The sequence below is a fragment of the Lepidochelys kempii genome, chromosome 6 (genome assembly GCF_965140265.1).
Source record: "Lepidochelys kempii isolate rLepKem1 chromosome 6, rLepKem1.hap2, whole genome shotgun sequence".
Taxonomy (NCBI): domain Eukaryota; kingdom Metazoa; phylum Chordata; order Testudines; family Cheloniidae; genus Lepidochelys; species Lepidochelys kempii.
The window spans coordinates 91,176,945-91,196,349 of NC_133261.1; the positions used below are offsets into that span (position 1 = coordinate 91,176,945).

Below are 19,405 nucleotides of genomic sequence, written 5' to 3' on the forward strand. Positions count from 1 at the left end.
TCAGCTGAGGGGGAAAAGCTGTGAGGAAATGGCCTCATCAGACAAAACCACTTCCAGAGACCATGTCTTGCCCCAACCCCCTGTTAGCTCTGATTCCCAAAGTGGGGCTTCTATAGTTACAGATGGTGCCCAGCCAGCCCAGTTCCCTTGTGTTCAAAGGTGGCTGCTCTAGTAAAATATGGCCCATGTGATGAAAAAGTTGGAGGCCAGCTGCTCTAGCTTGTCTGTTGAGCAGGTGCTCTTGTGCACCGATGCAGAAGGGCTGCCCTCCTGAGGTTGTTGCAAGAACCACTTTGAGTGCTGGTGGTCAGGTGGAGGGGCTGGCTTTCTTTTGCACTGGTCCTCTTCACTCTCTTTCCCAGCTCCTTTCCTGCTCCAAGGCATAGTGCTCTGCTAGTGACACTGCTCACTGTGATGGCAATGCAGCCCTACAGAGCTGGCCAGCTACTGGGTGAGCATTGAGCCTTGGTGGTGGTGGGGGGGATGTCTGTGCTAGACAGGCAGACATATGCATCCTCTGTCTCCTTAGCATCCTCCTCCCCACCCCCAGGCCTGTGTCCTACATGCTGGCCAAAAGGACAAGCCAGGAGAGGCAGTTACTAAGTTTCATTTCTTGCTCTTGAGTGAAAGCTTCCCCAGCCATCCAGCTCACTGCCTAGGGGCAATCCATGAGAAGCGGGGAGCAGTGGCATGGCCTGAGCTAGGCAGAAGCTAGAACCAGTCACCTCCATGTCTGTGAGGGGGTTTGGGGCTAGTCTTTCTTTGCCAGACAGGTAAGGGGAGCCTAGCTGCAATGCAGCTTCACTTGCACCTCCACTGATTTCCCTGCCATCTGTACCAACTCCCTGCTGCTCCAGCCTGCAGTCCCCTTGGGGGACAGGGCTTGGAAACATAAACCCCCTGCAGCATAGCTGTGAGGGGCTTAGGATAAGCAGCACACAGTTCATTAGCATTCTGCTGCCACTGGCCCTTCCATTAGTGAGGCAGTGCCCGAGAGCTGAGCAAAGAGCCTCTCATGGCAGCCACTGAGCCCTTTGCGAGCCAAGTGCCATGTCTTCAGAATACGCAACAGCAGGAGGCCTGGTGTCTGCTCCTCAGAGGGGAATGTGCAGCTCTTTGGCTGCCACAAGAGTGATGAAAGAGGAAATGAGCCAATGGCTCCCCCACAGAGCTGGCCTTACCATGAGGCGAACTGAGGTAGCTGCCTCAGGTGCCAGACTCTGCACTAGGACCCAGAGTTTCAAAGTTTTGGCCCAAGTGAGGGGAATGGGGGTGTCATTTGAGCTCCCCGCCTGGCGTGCCAAAATGTTGTGGGCTGGCCCTGCTCCCCCACCCTATTCTCAGCCACCACACCAGCAGCTGTTTACTTTAGAAAGGCCCATTCCACTCCCACGCCATGTGTCCCTGTGAATGGGATTCATTCTCCCCTGGGGTTTAGGAACCTCCCTCTGCTTCCAGCTAAGGAGATTTCAGAGTAGCAGCCGTGTTAGTCTGTATTCGCAAAAAGAACAGGAGGACTTGTGGCACCTTAGAGACTAACCAATTTATTTGAGCATGAGCTTTCGTGAGCTACAGCTTATGCTTATGCTCAAATAAATTGGTCAGTCTCTAAGGTGTCACAGCTAAGGAGCGTGGAGGAGACGCTGTCATGCCACAGAAGCTGTTGGGGAGTTCCTGGGCAGGTGCTGCCTCAACACCCAGCTTGAGGTGGTGCAAGAACAAGAGGCGGCAAGGGTAGCACATGGCAACTTAGTCCCTTTGCCAGCCCCTCCCACCTGCTCCTAGCTCCCTGCTGGGCCTAGCCACCTCTGCATCTGGCCCACGCTTACGGGGCCAAGGATTGGAATAGCAGCAGGACTGCTGCAGTGCAGGCTTGAGCTGCCAGAGGTCAGGGAACAGCCCCTGCCTCCCCCCCACCCCCCTTGCCTTCCTCTCTCCTTGCACTGCATTTAGCTGGTTAATGCCTTGTCTGCTCCTGCCACTTGGCCAGTTTCTCAGAAATTAAAACACCATCTGCAGGCTCTGCCCCAGCCATTTGTTCCACAGTGAGTCACCCTCTAACCTCTTCCTGCTCACAGCCTTAGAGCCCAGGGGGTTGGGAAATCAGTAACCTCAGAGACAGAGCACTGGTTGCAAGTACAGAAACATCTCCCTGAAAGGAGAGCTCAGAGAGAAGGTGCTGAGGTTGCAGTAGCAGGTGTGGGCTGAGGGTGCAGAGCAGGCAGAAGGAAATGCCTCTGGGAGGGGAATGAAGGGGGTTCAGTGTGCAGCTGCTGTTCTGCAAGGGACAAAAGAGCCATAGCCACACAGTCTTACTGAGACAGAAAACAGGAGCACAGAATCCCTTCTGCCAACATCTTGAAAACCGAGAAGGGAGCAAGGCAGCTTAGGGAACCCCAGACAGTGGAGGCCTGGGTGTAATTATTAAATAGACCTAAACAGAATCTTCTAAGTCCTATCCCTTGACCTAGGGGATGGGAGGTTGCCCCAGCCTGGTCATGGGGATCTTCTACTCTCATGTGTGATGGGGGGGGGAGGTCCTCAGGCCAGAGTCCCCTCTGAAACTGGAGCCTGGCCTTGAGTTCTCATAGTCCTGTCTGGCAGAGCAGCTGGTGCTAAGGCCTGTGACCTCTGAACGGGTTTGTGCCCAACTTAGGAGCCCTCGACCAAGGATCAGGATCTTTACCTGGGAGGGGAAGCGGAGCAAGGGCCCCATGGTGTGTAAATCAGAAACAAACCCCCCACTTGGGCGAAGCTGTTTTATTGATTTCAGACATTCACTCAGAGCAGATGGGAGATGCCGGGGGAGCCTCCCATACACTGAGGAGGAGAGGGGATGGCTCCTCCCCCCACCCCCAAGACACCATGGGCAGGTGCTGCTGGTGCATATGCAGTCCGTGAGACACACAGTCCACAACTCCAGCCCCCCTCCAGTGGTAGCCATTGGAAATGCATTAGTAAGCTATATAGAGCTCAGGCAACACAGAGAGAAATAGGGAGAGAGTAACTGGGATGGGGGGGAATGCCCCCCTGATCAGGGCAGGCAGAACCAGGGAGCTGGTGGAATCTATGGACAGAGAAGGAGCTGCCCCAGAGGGAGATACTGCCCCTCTAGGCCCCTGGGTGAGCAGGGGAGTCTCATTCATAGTACAGAGACTGGCTTCCCACAGAAAGCACCAGGCAAGGAGGACCCCACAGAGCTTGTGGGTCAAGAGGGGCAGGAATGTCCCAGGGAACCCATGGGACAGCAAGGGTAGTAGACCAAGAGGGCTGAGTTAGGCCCCCTGGCACTGATGTCTTCACCTCTGTAGGGGTCAGTGACCTTTACCAGGGTTGGGTTAGATATAGGGTGAGAAAAGGAGGACCTAGGGGAAGGAGGGCAGGGAGACAACATGACTTGACCCCAGCCTGGCCTGATCTCTTGGAAATTCTACTGCAACACAAATGGAAGTTATCCTAGGAAGAAGAACCCAAGGCTGCAAATTGGACCCAATCCAGACCTCTGCAATCAGCCCTTGCAGAACTGGACCTCCCTGAGACTGGCAGAGCTGCAAGTACCACCCAGGATCACAGGTCCCAGTGACCCAATGATCTAGGGGGATAATCTGCCTCCCCAGCAGGATCTGGGTCTCTCACTGGGCCCCACCCTGCTAGGCCCCTGCCTGGCACCATGACTCCATCCTTCACTCCTCGCTGCTCCACGTGTCTATCTAGCCAACCAGCTTGTTCCACTGGATGGTACTGAAGAAGGAATGGCTCTTCAGCTTGTTGACTCCACCTCCTCCAGAGCCCAAGCGTAGCTTGGGGTCAAACTGCAGCAGCTAGAAGGAAATGAGGGATGAGATGGGGAGTAGCAGCACAGCGCCAACAAGGGCCCTTCCCACCCCTCACCCAGCAGGCTCCTGCCAAAGCTTCTTTATCCCTGCTCCAGAGCCATGGCCCCCTCCCCCTGCTCACAGCAGCTGGGTGTCCTCACCTCAGTGAGCAGGGATGCAGCAGGCAGGCTGAGCCTCTCCGGAAGGTGCAGCTGGGTGTGAGGGTGAATCCCCGAGGGGTGGCTCTGGGACAGCGACTGCAGGAGAGACAGACAGACAGTGAGGAGACCCCTGTGCAGCAGGCACTGTTCAGAGAGAGGAATATCCACCTTACACCTCATCTGCCACTGCCCTTCCCCAAGCATCATGGGGGTAACAGTCTCAGCCCCCCCCCCCCCAGTGACCATCTCCCACAATTCAATGGCTCATCAGCTTCAGGCCCTCAGCACCCCACAGGAGCAGCATCCAGCTACCCAGGCTCCGGTACTAGAAGTCATGACCAGTGACAACTCAGCCTGGAGCCCGATCTATGCTCCAGGACACAGACTCCTCGTAGCCCCCATGTGCACTGGGGCACCAATACTAGAATTGATACTGTGCTGCCCCCTGCCTGTGTCATAAGATGCGGACACAGAAACCACTCACCGTTCCGGTCAGTAACTCGTACAGCAGGGACCCAAAGCTCCACCAGTCACAGGCCTCAGTCAGCTCAGAAATCCCACCCACTTCTGCAGAGAAAGTCAAATGAGTTCAAGATCAAATAGGAGGGAGATGCTGAAAGGCAACCGAGCATCAAGCTCCCATGGGCACTGGCGGCTGCTGCCCTTGGAAGAGATCAGACAGAGGGGGAGATGCTGCTGGGCAGATATAAATCTCTTGCTGTGTCTCAAGGGGGCATCAGAGAAGGCAGTAGACTGTTCCCTTACCTGGGGCGCTGTACATATCTTCCAGGGCCTGGCTGCAGCACTGTGGCTCCACCTCTGTCCACTGGCCAAAGAAGGTGAGACGGATGTGACCTGTGAAACCGCACTAGTCAGGGGCAGGGAGGGAGATCAGGACAAAAGACACCCAATAATTGCAGCATGTGCCACAAGCCATGGCCCTATCCCTCCAGGCGCCCGTCCCCTGCAGTGGGACCTGATAGGAAAAGCTGCCCCACTGGCACTTCCCCTGTGCCCTGCAACACAGCTGGGCTCCAATGTTTTCACTGCTCTGAGCCCCAAAGGAGCACCAGGCCCCAGAACACGTGACTCTCACATGCACAGCAGGGACTAGACTCTTCTGGGGAACAGGCATTGGGAGTGACAGGTCTGCAGCTAGTGAAAGGGCTGGGTAGGATGGGATCCAAGCAAGAGTAGCTGGATGGAGCAAGGAGAGAGGATGAGGAGTCTGGGGCAAGGGGGAAAGGGTTATTTTTCCCAGCTTCTCATTTAAAGGAGCCCTGCAAGGATTCACTGTTTATTTTGTAGGTTTCTAAACTGCCCCACATTCTTCATCACACAGACACACGCCTCGAGAGAAGAGACAGGCTGTGCAGTGCACTCTGGAGAGCAATGAACTCAGGCTGCCAGACCAAGGGTGGGAGGGCTGACTTGCAGAATCAAAGGCCCCAAACCATTAGCCCTGGGGACTGTTAGCCTGACTGCCCCAGCTGATCTCAACTTCCCCTGTGAAGGCTCAGAGGAGGTCTCCCAAGTAGCCAGGACCCCCCAGAGAACACAATGTGGTCCATGTGGCTAACATTCCTGAGCAGCCTTGTTCTGCCTCTGCTGGAGCTCACGGTGATCTCCAGGCACAGACTCATGCACAGCAGACTGTAGCAGTCTCCTAGAAGCCCCAAAGGCCTGGAGCACAGGGGGTGGGGTCTAGATCAGAGTTGCTCAGACTTCACAGAACAAACACAGGGAGATGCAGTGAGGGGGCAAAGCATCCTGGAGTGGATCAGATGCCACAGGCCCCCTTGTTGAGAGGATAAAACCCCTTCTCATGCTATAGCCTCAAGCAGCACCTACCAGCACCATCTAGCAGCAGGTTTCTGGGGTTGAGGTCCCGGCACAGCACCCCCTGTTGGTGGAGTCCCTCCAGAGCCAAGATCATTTCAGCTGCCCACAGCCGGATGAGTTCCTCGTTCACATCCCAGGTCCCCTGACCATCCCCTTGGAAAGAGCGATGGACTGGAGGCTCACGCTGTCCTGCAGTTGGATGTTCTCTGTGCTGACCATGGCCTTCTCCTTCTCGGGCCCTGCTCCTCAATGACTCCTGCCCCCCAGAATCACACCTGCAGGACTCACTGGAGCTGTGCAGAGTGGTTCCAGGGTGCAGCTGCCTTTGTCCTGGGGGAACCACTGGGGGCCATGTGGGCTGAGCCCAGGGAGCATAAGACACCTGGCAAATTCGAGATGCCACCTTCACCAGGTGGCCTCCTCCAATAGCCTTCGGGACTGCAGCAGGAGACTGGGGCGGCCTTTCATCAGCTAGTAGCCTTGCGTCCTGCTGAGAAGCTTCCCTCTCTGATACAGTGCTGACATCATCACTGCTGGTTAACAAGTCACGTGACTGGAAGGCCAAGCTCTGGTCCCTGCGTCCCTTGGCCATTGCCATGATGACATAATCAGTGACACCAAACAGAGTGTGTGTTGCACTTAAATCCTTCCCCCCAGTAACTCCCTCACGGCCATTGGTGGGGCCAGTATGGAACCTGCAGCCAGTCCCTCGTCTGGCATCCATGTGGTCAGGTGACTGCTCCTGAGAGGACGATTGGTCAGCAATTTCTGCTGAATGGTGATTCGCAGAGGTTGGGAGGTCAGTGCCATTCTCCAGGCAGAAGCTGGAGCTCTGGCTGGATTGAGAGCCAGCCCCCGAGCGGCTCCCTACTCGCTGCTTCTCACCATGGCCCACCAGAGCTGAGCTGGGCTTCGGGATTAGGTTACTGGGGCCATCAGAGGAACCTTGCTGTAAATGAGGCTGGGAGTGAAGATGGGACCAGAGTGTCCCGCCTGGAGAGTGAAGGGAAGACAAAAAGTATTAGGGGGTGGAAACCATTCCAGGTCCCCGGCAGACAGACACCCCAACCACCTACTACCCTGACACCAGCCTTCAGGGCTCAGCAGGCATCAGGCTCACATGCGGAGCAGCTGAAATTAACATGCTGAAAAAAAATTCACCCAGAATCTTCTCTGGGCCCCTAATCACAGTGGGTTCCTCTCTCTCCTTCCTTCTGGCCTCAGCAGCTTGTCTCCACCTCTTCTTCCCAGGGCCCAGTTCCACCCCCTCTCCTCAGCCCCCCTTGATCCCAACAGTTGTCTCCCTCCCAGACCTCAGACCCATTTTCACCCCTCCTCTTGCCCCATGACCATTTCCTCTATGCCCCGAGAAGGCCTTTCTGGTCCCAATGACAATGAAGATGAGGCACTGTCAGAGACTGAAGTGCCCAAAGAGGGGGTGCAGGAACAAATGGATAAATTATGGATCAGTGAGTCACCAGGCTTGGATGGCATTCACCCAGGAGTTTTCTGCAGGAGCTTGACAACGAGTGGCTGAGTGGTTAACAAAAATCTGCGGTCACATTAAAATCAGCTACTACATGAGTAACACAAGGGTAGCAAATGTGGCACTTCTGTGAGAGAGGCACAAGGATAACACTGGGAACTGCAGACCAGAGAGCCCTGCAGCCAGAGGAGAACTCCCCTGGTGGAAGGGAACTCCTCCCTGGCATAGTCAGCTGAGTCAGTCGCCACACAAGCTACCCCCTCTGCCAGCCATCACACTCCAACACAGGGGACAGGGGGAGGGAGAGGTGGCAGAGGAAGGACAGAGCTATGCTGATCCCTAAGGGCCCTTATGCCAGCAGCGTCGATTAGCACCCCTCCGACTGCTCTATAACTCATGCTGAGGCAGAGGTGGCACAGAATCTGGAAGACTTAACTAGCTCCCTATTGCCCCCCCAGTCTCTATCTGCCAAGTCTGAATGATACTAATATGATGGGGGAAAACCAGCAGGGCTTCTGCAAAGGAAAATCATGCCCCTCTAATCTAGTGGATCAGCAAAATAATGGGGGAGAAAAGGAGAACAGGCCAATGTAGTTTACACATGCTTTTAAAACCAAAAAACAACTTTACAATGTCCCTCAAAAGTGACTAACAAAATAGTCATGGGGCAAGAATACAGCTCTGTGCCTTAGCCCATTGCTAATCCCTGACAGAAAACAAAGGATAGGAAGGAAATAAATGTTCAGCATGGCAGAAAAAAAAAAAAAGTTGAAAGAAGCACCCTGAGGTGTGGTACTGTTTATTGTGCTTATTAACACTCTGGGAGAGGGGTGAGCAGTGGGGTGGCAACATTCACAGCTAATTATTTACATAAGTGGAGACTAAAGACTGAGGAACTCCTGAGGGATCCAACAAAGCTGGGTGAATGGGCAACACCATGGCAGATGGAATTCAGTGTTGGCAAAGCAGGATGATGCACGCTGGAAGGAACAGTCTGAATTACTCAAACAATAGAAATGAGCTGCAGCCACACAGGGAAAAGGGCCATCACAGATAACGGAGTGACAATCTCTGCTCAGCACTGTTGGGCAATAAAACTAAGTGTCAGGATGCTTAAGGAGTGGAACTGAAAATATTCCTGGCAGTAGGATAATGCTGTTTGTGTTCTCATTGTGTGGACGAAGGAAAGGACATTTGGTATTATGAGTTTCACTCAGGCTGCAACTTTATTAGTCGAATTACATGAAAGTGTCCCATCGGTGGGCAGCCCAGCGCAATCCCTCACACCCCACTGATCCGTTGCCAATTCTGGGGGGTTCCCACCGCAGGGGGTGCTAATCATCACACTAGGAGGGAATTTGTATGCCTCCACTCGCCCACTAGCATCCCTCCCCCTTTTGGGAGCAGAGGCAAGAGGGGACCTCAACCCTCAGCCAGCACCGCCATCAAACACATTGGCAGGGTGGTCCCGTGAAGTAGTCTCCTGGTCCTGGTTCGCATTTGCCCCCACAAGGTTAGACACCATGTCCCTACCTCATAAAGAGATGCCTTTGGGATACTCACTATGTTACCTTTTTGGATTTGGAGCCTAAATTAGCGAGTTTCTGCGCTGGGCACCTGCCAAAAGTTGGGACAACTAAACAGTTCTCACGTGGGTCCAAAGTGTGACCTCTGAGAGGGGAGAATTCCAGGCTTCCGGTTGCCCAAAACCCAAACCCTAGGTTTTGCTGTGAGGAACGCAAAAAAAAACCCCAGCCAGCCTCCACCAATCTGGTGGTATGGGGAGAACATTCCTTCCCAGCCCCAAAGCGGTAGCAGAAGCCCGCAGTGACCTAGGGTGGGCTGTCTGCTGGAAACCAGCAAACAGGAAGTGGCTCTGAGCACATGGCTCCAAATCTCATGCTAAATACCACAAGAACTCAAGCCTTCCTCAGAAGTCCTGTTGGGACTGGAAATCTTGCAGGACCCACCCCATACTCTTGCCTTCTCCTAGCACGGGAACCACTAGAACACACCCCTCACTAGGCTCAGAACCCTCTTATCTTAGTTAGTGGTGCACACTCCCACCTGGATCACCGTGCTCTGGTCACTCTCTCCCGGGCCGGGTATAGCAGAAAGAGAAGGGATTCAGAGACTGGAGTGCAAGTGATTGGAGGCCTGGGGGGACTTCCAGGCCAGGACCCAGAGTGATAAGTTCGGAGAGTTTCGTTTAAAGAGGACATGAACAGGAGGGACATGATGCAAGTCTACAAAATAATGAGTGGCAGCAGAGTCTGAAAGCAGGTAATGGGGCACATAGCTGTGCACATGCTCATTCCAGCTGAGGGAGAACTTGCCCTGAAAGGTTATTTCACAATCTGTCCACAGCAGGGTTTTCTGCACCTTCCTCACATGCATTTGCTATTGGCCACCATGGGAGACTGGATACTAGACTAGACACATCAATGGTCTGATCAGTACAGCAATTTCTATGTTCCGATGAGTCCTGCCTCCATTCCCTCCCCCTGGTCTCCATGAGCCCAGCAGCCCTGCTTCCAGTAACCTGGAGCCACATCGTCATACCCAGGCCTCCACCAGCCTAATCTCTATCTTACTCTCTCAGCCACGTGGATCCCAGAAGCCTCTTATCTATTCTGCCAAACCCCCAGTGCTGCTTGCTGGCTCCCGCTGCAGGGTCTCTGAGCCCTGCAGCGTCACCCTCACTGCAAAACATGGTCCCAAACAGCGCTAGCACACACAAGACACTCACTCCAGATCAGCGTCAGAGAAGCAAGGGCTAGGACAAGAAGGAAGCAGAGTCCTGGCGCTCACACTCACCCTGCACATGCTCCAGGTGGAGGAAAATGGAGTCTTCGCTCACATAATAGTGCAGCAGCTTGGCCATGAAGGGGACTCCGTGTGGGATGATGGTCTGCCGCTCACGGGTCTCCACATGGGATTTGGGGAGGCTCTGCATGGGGAACATACAGCTGGGAACTTTCAGTGACACTGAATCTCAGGAGACTGGCCACCGCCAGGGCAGAAGACTGAATGGGAGGGACTGCTGGTCTATTCCATTCTGACAAGCCCCTCATTCCTACCTCTGTCCACCAGTCACACAGACTAGAGCACTACATCTGCTGAGCTCAGCAAACCCTGCTCAGACAGCCCTGCCACTACGCCCACACAGCGCCCCTTGTTACTCCACACAGCTCTGCCAATGCAGGTTATTCCTGATCTGTAACCTCCATCACTATTCTGAGGCTGGCCCCCCACCCCCAGAGCTCTGCCCATCCACCTCAATCCCTCCAGCTACTCCAGTCCTCACCACTCCCACAGCTCCAGCTGATGCCCCTCATTCTTACCCACAGCCTCCAAGCTCTCTGTTATTCCAGTTCTGGGTTTTCCATGAGCAGTGATAATCACTCCTAACTGCGCTGGACAAATGCCCCAGGGACTCAGACTGAGCACTCCCAGACCGAGGTCATTTCTGCTCCAATTCATGTTTGGACACAGGATCCACGGCTTGGGTCCCACCAGCTCCACTGGACGGAGTTCCATTGGAGGGGCAGTGGGCAGGCAGCTCATGTCTGAGTGAATAAGGAGACTGAATTCCCCTCTGATTGCAGGAGATAATGGAGGGGAAGGGTTATGCCAGGGCATGGGAGACTTTAGGGGGACATTGGATACTACTATCAAATTTATTTCTGCTGAACAGCACAAAACAGAGCTGAGGGACTCATGGGAAATACTCCTCAGGTCAGGCTGGTACAGGACACCTCTTTGCCAGAGGGTTCCCCCGAAGGAGAGGGAGATGGAGAAGCCAAGGGATAGGAAACACCCACCTTAAGTATAAAGGTCCCCCCAGTGGCTGGATCCTGGACTAACTGCACCTGCAAGCAATGGTGACAGCCCATATCAGAAACAATGACTTCTGTCACCCCAAGTCCCATTTCAAGGGACTTGGCTCATTTTAGTATCAGTTACCTCTTTTCCTTACTATTTTGGTGTCTCTAGCTACCCCTACCCTCCAGCCACATTTTTAATCAGTCAACATTAGTTACCTCAGAAATAGGAAGATAAGGAGACAAGGAATACAGGAAGAGTTAGTGACACTAAAGGTGGGGAATCCTACAGCATTTTCAGCTTCCTGCATCATTATTTTATGTTCCTCCCTTTAGATCTGTGTAACACGTTTTGTCCCACCTTTGGGCCTTGCCAGTGGAGAGGGGTGGGGTGGGGGGAGGCAGAAGGGAATTAATCTCATCACTCAAAATTCAGGTTCAGGGGGAAGGAACCTAATGCCTTCACTTCAAGGCCCTGACATGCTGAAGGTGCAGGGAAACCAACGCCATCTTCCAGAGATCCTGACTTCTGCTGGGGTCTATGGAACCTATAGGGCATCCATCGCCATAGCAACTGGGCATCAGTTTATGAAGTCAAAATGTAGCTATGCAGGTTGGAATCAGGCAAAGACATTGAGTTGTTTGCAAAGGTTTTTAGGGCCTTTAATGGCCGTGAGTGGTCAGGACATTGGTTTTACTTCTCTTCCAACAGTGCCCCTAGCAGCACAGCATGCTTCCCCACTACCTGGGGGTCAGTACTAGCTCAGAAGAGAGAGAACCCCCTGAGACACCAATACCATTCTGGGCCTCCTCCCAAGGCACTGGGGCCTTGCCCATTCAGTCAGTGGTCACCCCACTCCCTTTAGCACTCAGGTTTTCCCTGGTGGGTGACCAGCCTCAATCCTGCTTGGCATGCACAAGCAAGGGGCTCTCAGCACCAGATGTCTGGGCTGCCATGACTCTGCTGCAGCTCCTTACCTTCTCAATCACTCCCACAACCTTGCAGGGCCTCAGGTTCTCCACAGCCGAGCTGAGTGTCCTGATGGGCCGAAAGCGAAGGCTGCTGTAGCCCTGTGAGGCAGTGAGAAATGAGAGGTTTCAAAGTAGCAGCTGTGTTAGTCTGTATCCACAAAAAGAACAGGAGTAGCTTATGCTCTAATAAATGTGTTAGTCTCTAAGGTGCCACAAGTACTCCTGTTCTTTTTGAGAAATGCGAATGAGAATCCTGGAGATGCTCTTGTCCCAGGGTGCAGCTGGAAGGGGTCTCCCCTTTCACCTGTGGGGAGCCAGCAAAGCTGCCAAACCTAAACGTTCGGACACCATCAGCAACGCACACCCAAAATTGTGATTGTTTTAAAAATAAAATAAATGGACTCTGGTTTCGGCCAGTGTCTGGATTTCTGAGCCTTTAGGGCGAAGCTCCCATCTCCAACAGATGCAAGTTCAAGCTTAAGTGCACACACGGAACTGAGGACTGCCCTTACCCTCTCCTAACCCTTGAGATGGGGCAGCTGCCATTTGTACCCCTCTCCATCCCCCATTCACTCAGCTCCCACCTTCGTTTCCTGCCTCAGCCTAGGTTATCACTGTGCCCTACCCAGCATCTTGCCACACACTTCTCTCTGCTTGCCCCACAATCTTCTGGCCTCACACTCCCTCCCCAGTCTCCAAAGTCACCCCCTGCCCCGCAAGAGTAGCCCTTCCTGCTCTCCCCACATTCTCCATCCTGTCTCACTGCTCCACACATTCATCTGACCTTCCATTCTGGGTCCCAGCTCCTCACATGCCCTTTACCTCAGTGGTGAGCTGGAGCCAGTTCGCTAGACCGGCTGTTAAATTTAGAAGCCATTTTAGAACCAGTTGTTCCGCGAGGGACAACCGGTTCTAAAAGGGCTTCTAAATTTAACCAGCCAAAAGTGGCGCCTTGGGTGCCGACTCCATGGGTGCTCCAGGGCTGGAGCACCCAAGGGGAAAATTTGGTGGGTGCAGAGCACGCACTGGCAGCTCCCCGCCCCACCCCCAGCCCCAGCTCACCTCCACCTCCGCTCCGCTTCTCCGCCCTCCCCAGGCTTCCCACGAATCAGCTGTTCGCGCGGGAAGCCGCGGTGGGCTGAGAAGCAGGCGGTGGCTTCGCACTCAGGCCCAGGGAGGCAGAGGTGACCTGGGGTGGGAGGGTGCGAGGAGGGCCGCCTGCGCCGCAGCAGGTAACCCGGGGGCGGGGGCGCGTAGGGGAACCTCTCCCCGCCCCAGCTCACCTCCGCTACCCTCAGCCTGAGTGCAAAGCCGCCGCCTCCTTCTCAGCGCTCCTAGGCTTCCCGCCGAACAGCGGTCAGTAAAGGCGGAGAATCAGAGCGGGGCAGCATGTTCAGGGGTGGAGTGGAGGTGAGGTGAGCTGGGGCTGGACGCAGGTGGGGAGTTGCTGGTGGGTGCTCTGCACCCACAAATTTTCCCTGTGGGTGCTCTAGCCCCGGAGCACCCAGGGAGTCGGTGCCTAAGGTGCCCCTTTTGATGTGATCAGTGGGGGGAGCAGCCGCTCCTCCTGTTCTCCCCCCATCTATGCTACCCCGCCCCTAGGAGCCAGAGGGGCCTGCCGGATGCTTCCTGGGAGCTGCCCCAGGTAAGCACCGCTGGGACTCCCCACCTCACTGCCGGCAGGTCCCTCTGGCTCTTAGGGGTGGAATGGGCACCCACTACGGTGGCCCATGAGACCCTCCTGCCCGGTTCTGGGGGCAGTCAGGGGAGGGGGGTGGATGGGGCAGGGGTCCTGGGGGGGGGGCATCAAGGAATGTGGGGGGTTGGATGGGGCAGGAGTCCCAGAGGGCAAGGGTGGGCAACGACCCCCTCGTGGGGTGAGGAGGGAATCAGTTAAGATTTTGGCAGCTCATCACTGCGTTATCCCCACTCCATTGGTCTCATTCCCTGCCCCTCCACATTGCCCTGCCTCCTGTCTGGTCTGCACAGGGGGACTGGTGGCTGCCATCTTAGCTGAGGACAGTCTGGTTTCAGTCCCATTGGGAAGAAAGAGAAATGGAGGCCATTTTCACTAGAGGCAGTCATGGTGTTCACCTTAACTGATGGCAGCCTGTAGCTTCAGCACTTCTGAAAACAAGAGATCACAGCCATTTTTAATAATGAGAAAATCGCAAGAAAAATCGAGGCTTAAATAAGCCACCTTAAAAAAACCCAAAAACCTTGTGAGTCCCAATAACGCCATGGACTATGGTTAGTCTGAGCCAGCTCAGCCCTTCACCTCTGCAGCTGGGTAGGGTCAGCTCCCCTTCAGCCACCACCCCTTCCACAGATGCCATCAACATTCCGCAGCTGGTGCAGGACTCAGTCTTGGTTTGGGCCCAGCCTATCCAAAAAGGGCAGCCTTGGGTCTATGCTGGGGCAGGAAGGGGGCTGCAGGGCTCTGGGAGCTGAGGGGTGATCTCCTTGGAGACCCTTGTTTTGAGTCAACTGTGACACAGCAGCCCCTAAACCTCTCCCTCACTGCCTGTACAGCAGCACCCAGAGCATGGAGGAGACATACTGCCCAGACTTGTGTTCCTGCAGCCCCATAGACAGGAGCTGCCATCCCATGAGAGCAGCTGCATCTGAAGGACTGCAATGGTGGGAGAGTTTAAGAACAATGCAATTCAGACAAGCCCCATTACTGAGGTCAGCCCCACTACAGTTACTTTCAAGCCACTGCTGTGTGTCATGTAGGTTGAGAATAGCCACTTCTCTGGGTGCTCCAGATGGGGCCACCCCAGGAAGCGGTCAGTTAAGGCACTGAGAAAGAGCTTTTCTAAACCTTGTTCCCTTGTGACATTTGGCAGTTGACATGCAGGATCTGGAGCCAACCATCACTGCCATCATTAGGCCGAGTTACATCTCCCTCACCCCTGGGCACTGTTCAGCCTTTCCCTGATCAGGAGGCCAGTGTTATAGCCCTACTGGCACCTTTGTAAGTTTAGGGGTTGGGATTGGTAGCCATGCGGGTCCTAGCCCCCTCCCCAACACAGCTGTCCCACATGCATCCTAGTCAGCCCCACACAGGGGATTGCACTCAGGGAGTCCAACCAGCACCACATATACTGTCAGTATTGCACCCCAAGGTCCCGGACAGGGCAGTCAGGGGGTCCCTACGAAGCCCTTTTCCCAGCCCCACCTCCTCACCGTGGCAGTGGAACTCCCATTCCCCAGAGTCCGCTGCAGGTGGCAGTTAAAGATCTCCTCAGCCCGTTTCAGGTACTGTGTGATCTTCCGCTTCACGGCCTCACGGCGCTCCTTATTGGGGTCGACTGCAGGGGGGAGGGAGGGACATGGCTTTAGTCACCATTCCAGCCCCTCATCACACTCTGGCCAACATGTCTCAATGTCACATAGCTCACCCAGATGCTCTGCCCCTCATAACGCCTCATCCTCGCACCAGGTCCCAACGCCATTTCCCCACATGCCACGTCTTCCCCACAGCTGTGCCCCACAACCACATCAGCCAGTCACTACCCTGCAGCCCTGCCTTCAGTCATTATCTTTTTCCTCATGCCTCCTTGCTTGACAGCTGGTCATTGACCCATTCCCATCATCCTACCCACTCTGCTCCCTCCCCATGCCAGCTAGTCATGGTGTCAGCCCCACCATCCCTGGCTGCTACCATAGAGACCCAGAGAACTCCATCGTAAAGCCATGCAGACTCTCCTCCCCTTATATACTGCCAAAATGTGCACATAATCTCAGTGTGCTGCCAAGCGCCCTGTACTACCAACCCCCATTCCCTTGTGTAGCCCACATACACAGCCACTGAGCACTTGTACCCCATGTACTGCCAACTGCCCCATGCTCGATGCACCCCAGCACCCCTGAACCGCACAGACTACCAAGCCTCATATACCCTGAATTTTTTGCACCTTACACTCCTGCCCCTAAGCCCACCATACCCTGCACACCGCTGAGCAGCACGTCCACGCCATTCTTGTAGTGATTGAAAGCCTCCTCATAGTCCTCGCTCACATCCCGCTCCAGTGCCAGGCGGATCTGCTTTGCTGCATCCACCAGGTAATCCCGCTTCCCAGCTCCATGCACATCAGGGCCCCCTGGAGAGACACGGCTCCGAATCTGCTCGAGATACATTCGGGCCTGGGAGAGCGCCCGGGAGCAGGACTCCGAGTCCAGGCGCTCACGGGAGACTCTGCTCATGACTTGGCTGCCCTCAGGGCACCCTCAGCAGCTCAGTCCCTGCAATCCCGGAAAAGAGAGGTGGGAGGGGGGGAAGGCAGATGAGAAGCAAAACAAAGCCCTTCAACACAACACTGGGGAGGAGTTGGGGGCTGGTGAAGTTTGAGAGGGCAGCAGGAGGGCTGAGCAATAGCAAGGTGCTGCAGGTCAGGTCTTGCGCATTGGCAGACTAACTAGTGGAGGAAACCAAGCCTGGAATAGCTGGTCAGAAGTGAAGCACTTTGGCAGAGCTATCTAGGGGACCAGGACTGGAATAGCAGGGCATTAGCAGAGCTGGGTGGGGGGCATCAAGAACTGGAGTAGCAGGGAAAGGGGTGGCTGCAGGTTGGAAAGGAAGAACATTCACAGAGCTGTGCTGGGGAACCACTGCTGCCACAAAGAAGAAGTGAAAGGCTATTTCTGGTCTCTCATCACCACTGACAGACTGCGATCAACCACAAAATGGATCAGCAGCTGCAAACTGCAGGAGAGTACAATCGCGAGCCAAAGCTCTGGCCCCAGGGCCTCCACATTCAGGATCAGGGTTGATCATCTCTCCAGAGGAGATGTAACAAAGGGTCTCTATGAATGAAACAGTCAGGGCACTGGGGACATTCATGTGGATTCCACTGTGGTTGAACAGGCTAATCCAGGAGATACAGACCAGCCCTGGTCACAACAAGCATTTGCTCCCCTCTGCCTGGGGCTGCCTCAGGTTAACAGCACCAGTCACAAACACATGGGACTACAGTTTGCAGGGCTTGGTGCTGGCAGGGCACTGCTGTGAGGAAGCTCACATTCAGGGGCACCACGGGAACAATTTGTATCGTGGGGGTGCTGAGAGCCATTGAACCAAACTGTAAACACAGTCTATGACGGAAACCACTTCAAGCCAGGGGGTGCAGCAGCACCCCTAGGTCCAGCTCCTCTGCTCACATTGCTGGAGTCCCGGCTGCTCTGGGCAGGCTGCTGCTGCGGGGGAGCTGGCGCTGGTGGCCTCAGGAGGGCCCTGCTAGGGAGATGGCGGCAGTGAAACAGCACCAAAGGGCCCCATGACCTGGCTACAAATCCACCCTCCTGCTCGGAGCGTGGAGCGGGCTGGAGGGAGGGGACCAGGAGACCCAGCCTGATCCCACAGGGCAGAGGAGGGGCTCGGGCACGGGGCTGCGGCGGCCCGGCCCGGCGCGGCGGGAAGCACGCCGCGGGCAGCTCACATGCACGAGGAGGAGGAACAGTACCTGCTGGGCTCAGGAGCCTGGTCCCGGGGGGGGCGGGACCCACCTCGCCCCCATGGAGCCGCTCCCCTCGCCCCACTGCTGGGGCCGGGCGCGGAGCGAGGTGCCGGCTCCCCGCAGCCGCCGCGGTTGGCTGCCGATGAGCTCATCCCCCAGCCTCGGGAATAAAGCACCAATCCTCAGGCAGCTCGGCCACCGGCTGCGTCTTAAAGGGGCAGCGCCCGCGCAGGCTGCGGCTCTCCGGGCAGCGCCCGCCGCGGGAGGGGGAGCTGGCGGCGGCGCCCCCCTCCCCCTCCCCCTCCCCGGAGGCGCGCAGCGCAGCGGGGCGGTGAGGGTCTAATGGGCAAAACATTGCCCTGGAAGTGGCGAACGGGGAGAGTGGCCGGGATGGGCAGGAGGGCGCAGCGGCTTCCCCGCTACAACACGGGACAGAGGCACCAGGGGGCCGCGCGGCTGTCGATACATCAGGTGGCGGACGAAGCTCAGATTGTCCAGGCTCTGTCCCGTCGGCATCCACCCCGGCAGTGTCCCGCACCATGCACCCCGTGAATCAGGCCCCCAGCCGTCCTCTGGCAGGAAATGGAAAGAGTCGCCGGACAGCTAGGAGTTGAGGGAGCAGAGATGGGAAATGCCCCCTCTCGTACAGCTGAGCAGCCCGTGCTGCCCGCACACGGTGGGGAGTGGGGGAGTGGAGGAACTAGATAGGCAGGGGACTGAGGGAACTGACAAGCAGTAGGATTTAAAAAGGATGATGAGGACCCCCATCGTCCCACTATGACAGAATGTGCGTAAGGGATACAGACCCTCAGGCGTCAGAGTGTGACCCAGAACTGACAGGGGCAGGAAGAAACTTCTCCTGGGGACAGGTTATTTCCTTACTGGATTTTTCTTTTCTTTTTTCTTTTTTTTTTTGCACCTTCCTCTGAAGCATCTGGTTCTGGCCACTGTGAGAGACCAGACACTGCAGTAGGTGGATCACTGCTCTGCTCTTGTGCGGCGAATCCTATGTTTGAACTCTGAGGTATTGGCAGCACATTGGAGGGGCGAAAACATGGGCCCAGATCCATCCCTCAGGGCACACTAGATTGCACTCTGGTTTCCAAGGCTCATATGGGCCCTGCTGCAATGGTGAATAGCTGGTGTCTTGAGACAACTGTGGTGTACAGGAATTGGGTTATATCCCTTTAAACATGGTTATTCGGACTCCAACTATGCCAGTGTGGTTTCACCATATTCTTAAGGGTGTTTAGAGCTCTAAGACACAACAACCCAGATGCTACCCTCCTGCTCCCAGCCTGCTCTTGAGTATCCCCTGTGCTGGGTGTTTCCGTGGGGGGACGGAGCAGGTACAGAGCTGGCTCTGAGGCTCCCACAGACAACCTTCTGTGCCAGGGTATTCCATGAAGGGAGGGAGGGCTTACACCTGCTCTAGAGTGCCTTTGCACCAGCTCAGCCAGTGCAGAGGGGCAGTAGGGCAAGGGTGAAGGTCCCCAGTGATTGATCGTCAATAAAGGAAAGGTGGTGGGGAGGTAAGGCAGAGAGGTGGCATGTGTGGAGAAAGAGGTAGGGAAGATCAGAGGAGAAAGTGGGGCAGGCCACTCCTTTAGCAAGGGATTTAGAGTTAAATTCTGAGCTGGGAAGGTGATGGAGAACAGGGGAGAACACATCCTGGCCCAAGGGAGACATCTGGCTGCATCACTCAGGAACCCTATGCTTTAGAGCCTCAGAAAAGGTGAAATTTGTGAGTTGCCGGGGAGGCGACTGAAGATTTCAGCTCAGAACTGGGAGTGGCGAGTGCTGCCAAAACTCCCTTAGGCCTTTCTGCACTTCCGAGTGAGTGTGA

General features: G+C 55.4%; 1 protein-coding gene across 3 annotated transcripts; it reads right to left on the reverse strand.

Moving 5' to 3' along the window:
• Positions 1 to 2,745: 2,745 nt before the first annotated feature.
• Positions 2,746 to 17,742, reverse strand: RPS6KL1 (ribosomal protein S6 kinase like 1). 3 transcript variants are annotated; one of them, XM_073349193.1, is made up of 11 exons: positions 17,566 to 17,742; positions 16,060 to 16,348; positions 15,290 to 15,414; positions 12,107 to 12,199; positions 11,129 to 11,176; positions 10,122 to 10,254; positions 5,828 to 6,811; positions 4,742 to 4,831; positions 4,461 to 4,543; positions 3,977 to 4,072; positions 2,746 to 3,821 (listed from the first exon to the last, which is right to left on the reverse strand). In XM_073349193.1, exons 2-11 carry the CDS (start codon positions 16,307 to 16,309, stop codon positions 3,711 to 3,713), a joined length of 2,013 nt encoding a protein of 670 aa, XP_073205294.1. In that variant the 5' UTR covers positions 16,310 to 16,348; positions 17,566 to 17,742; the 3' UTR covers positions 2,746 to 3,710. The 3 variants fall into 3 exon arrangements, with proteins under 3 accessions (XP_073205294.1, XP_073205293.1, XP_073205295.1); XM_073349192.1 differs by having other exon boundaries at positions 16,051 to 16,348; XM_073349194.1 differs by lacking the exon at positions 11,129 to 11,176 and having other exon boundaries at positions 16,051 to 16,348.
• Between the last annotated feature and the right edge of the window lie 1,663 nt (positions 17,743 to 19,405).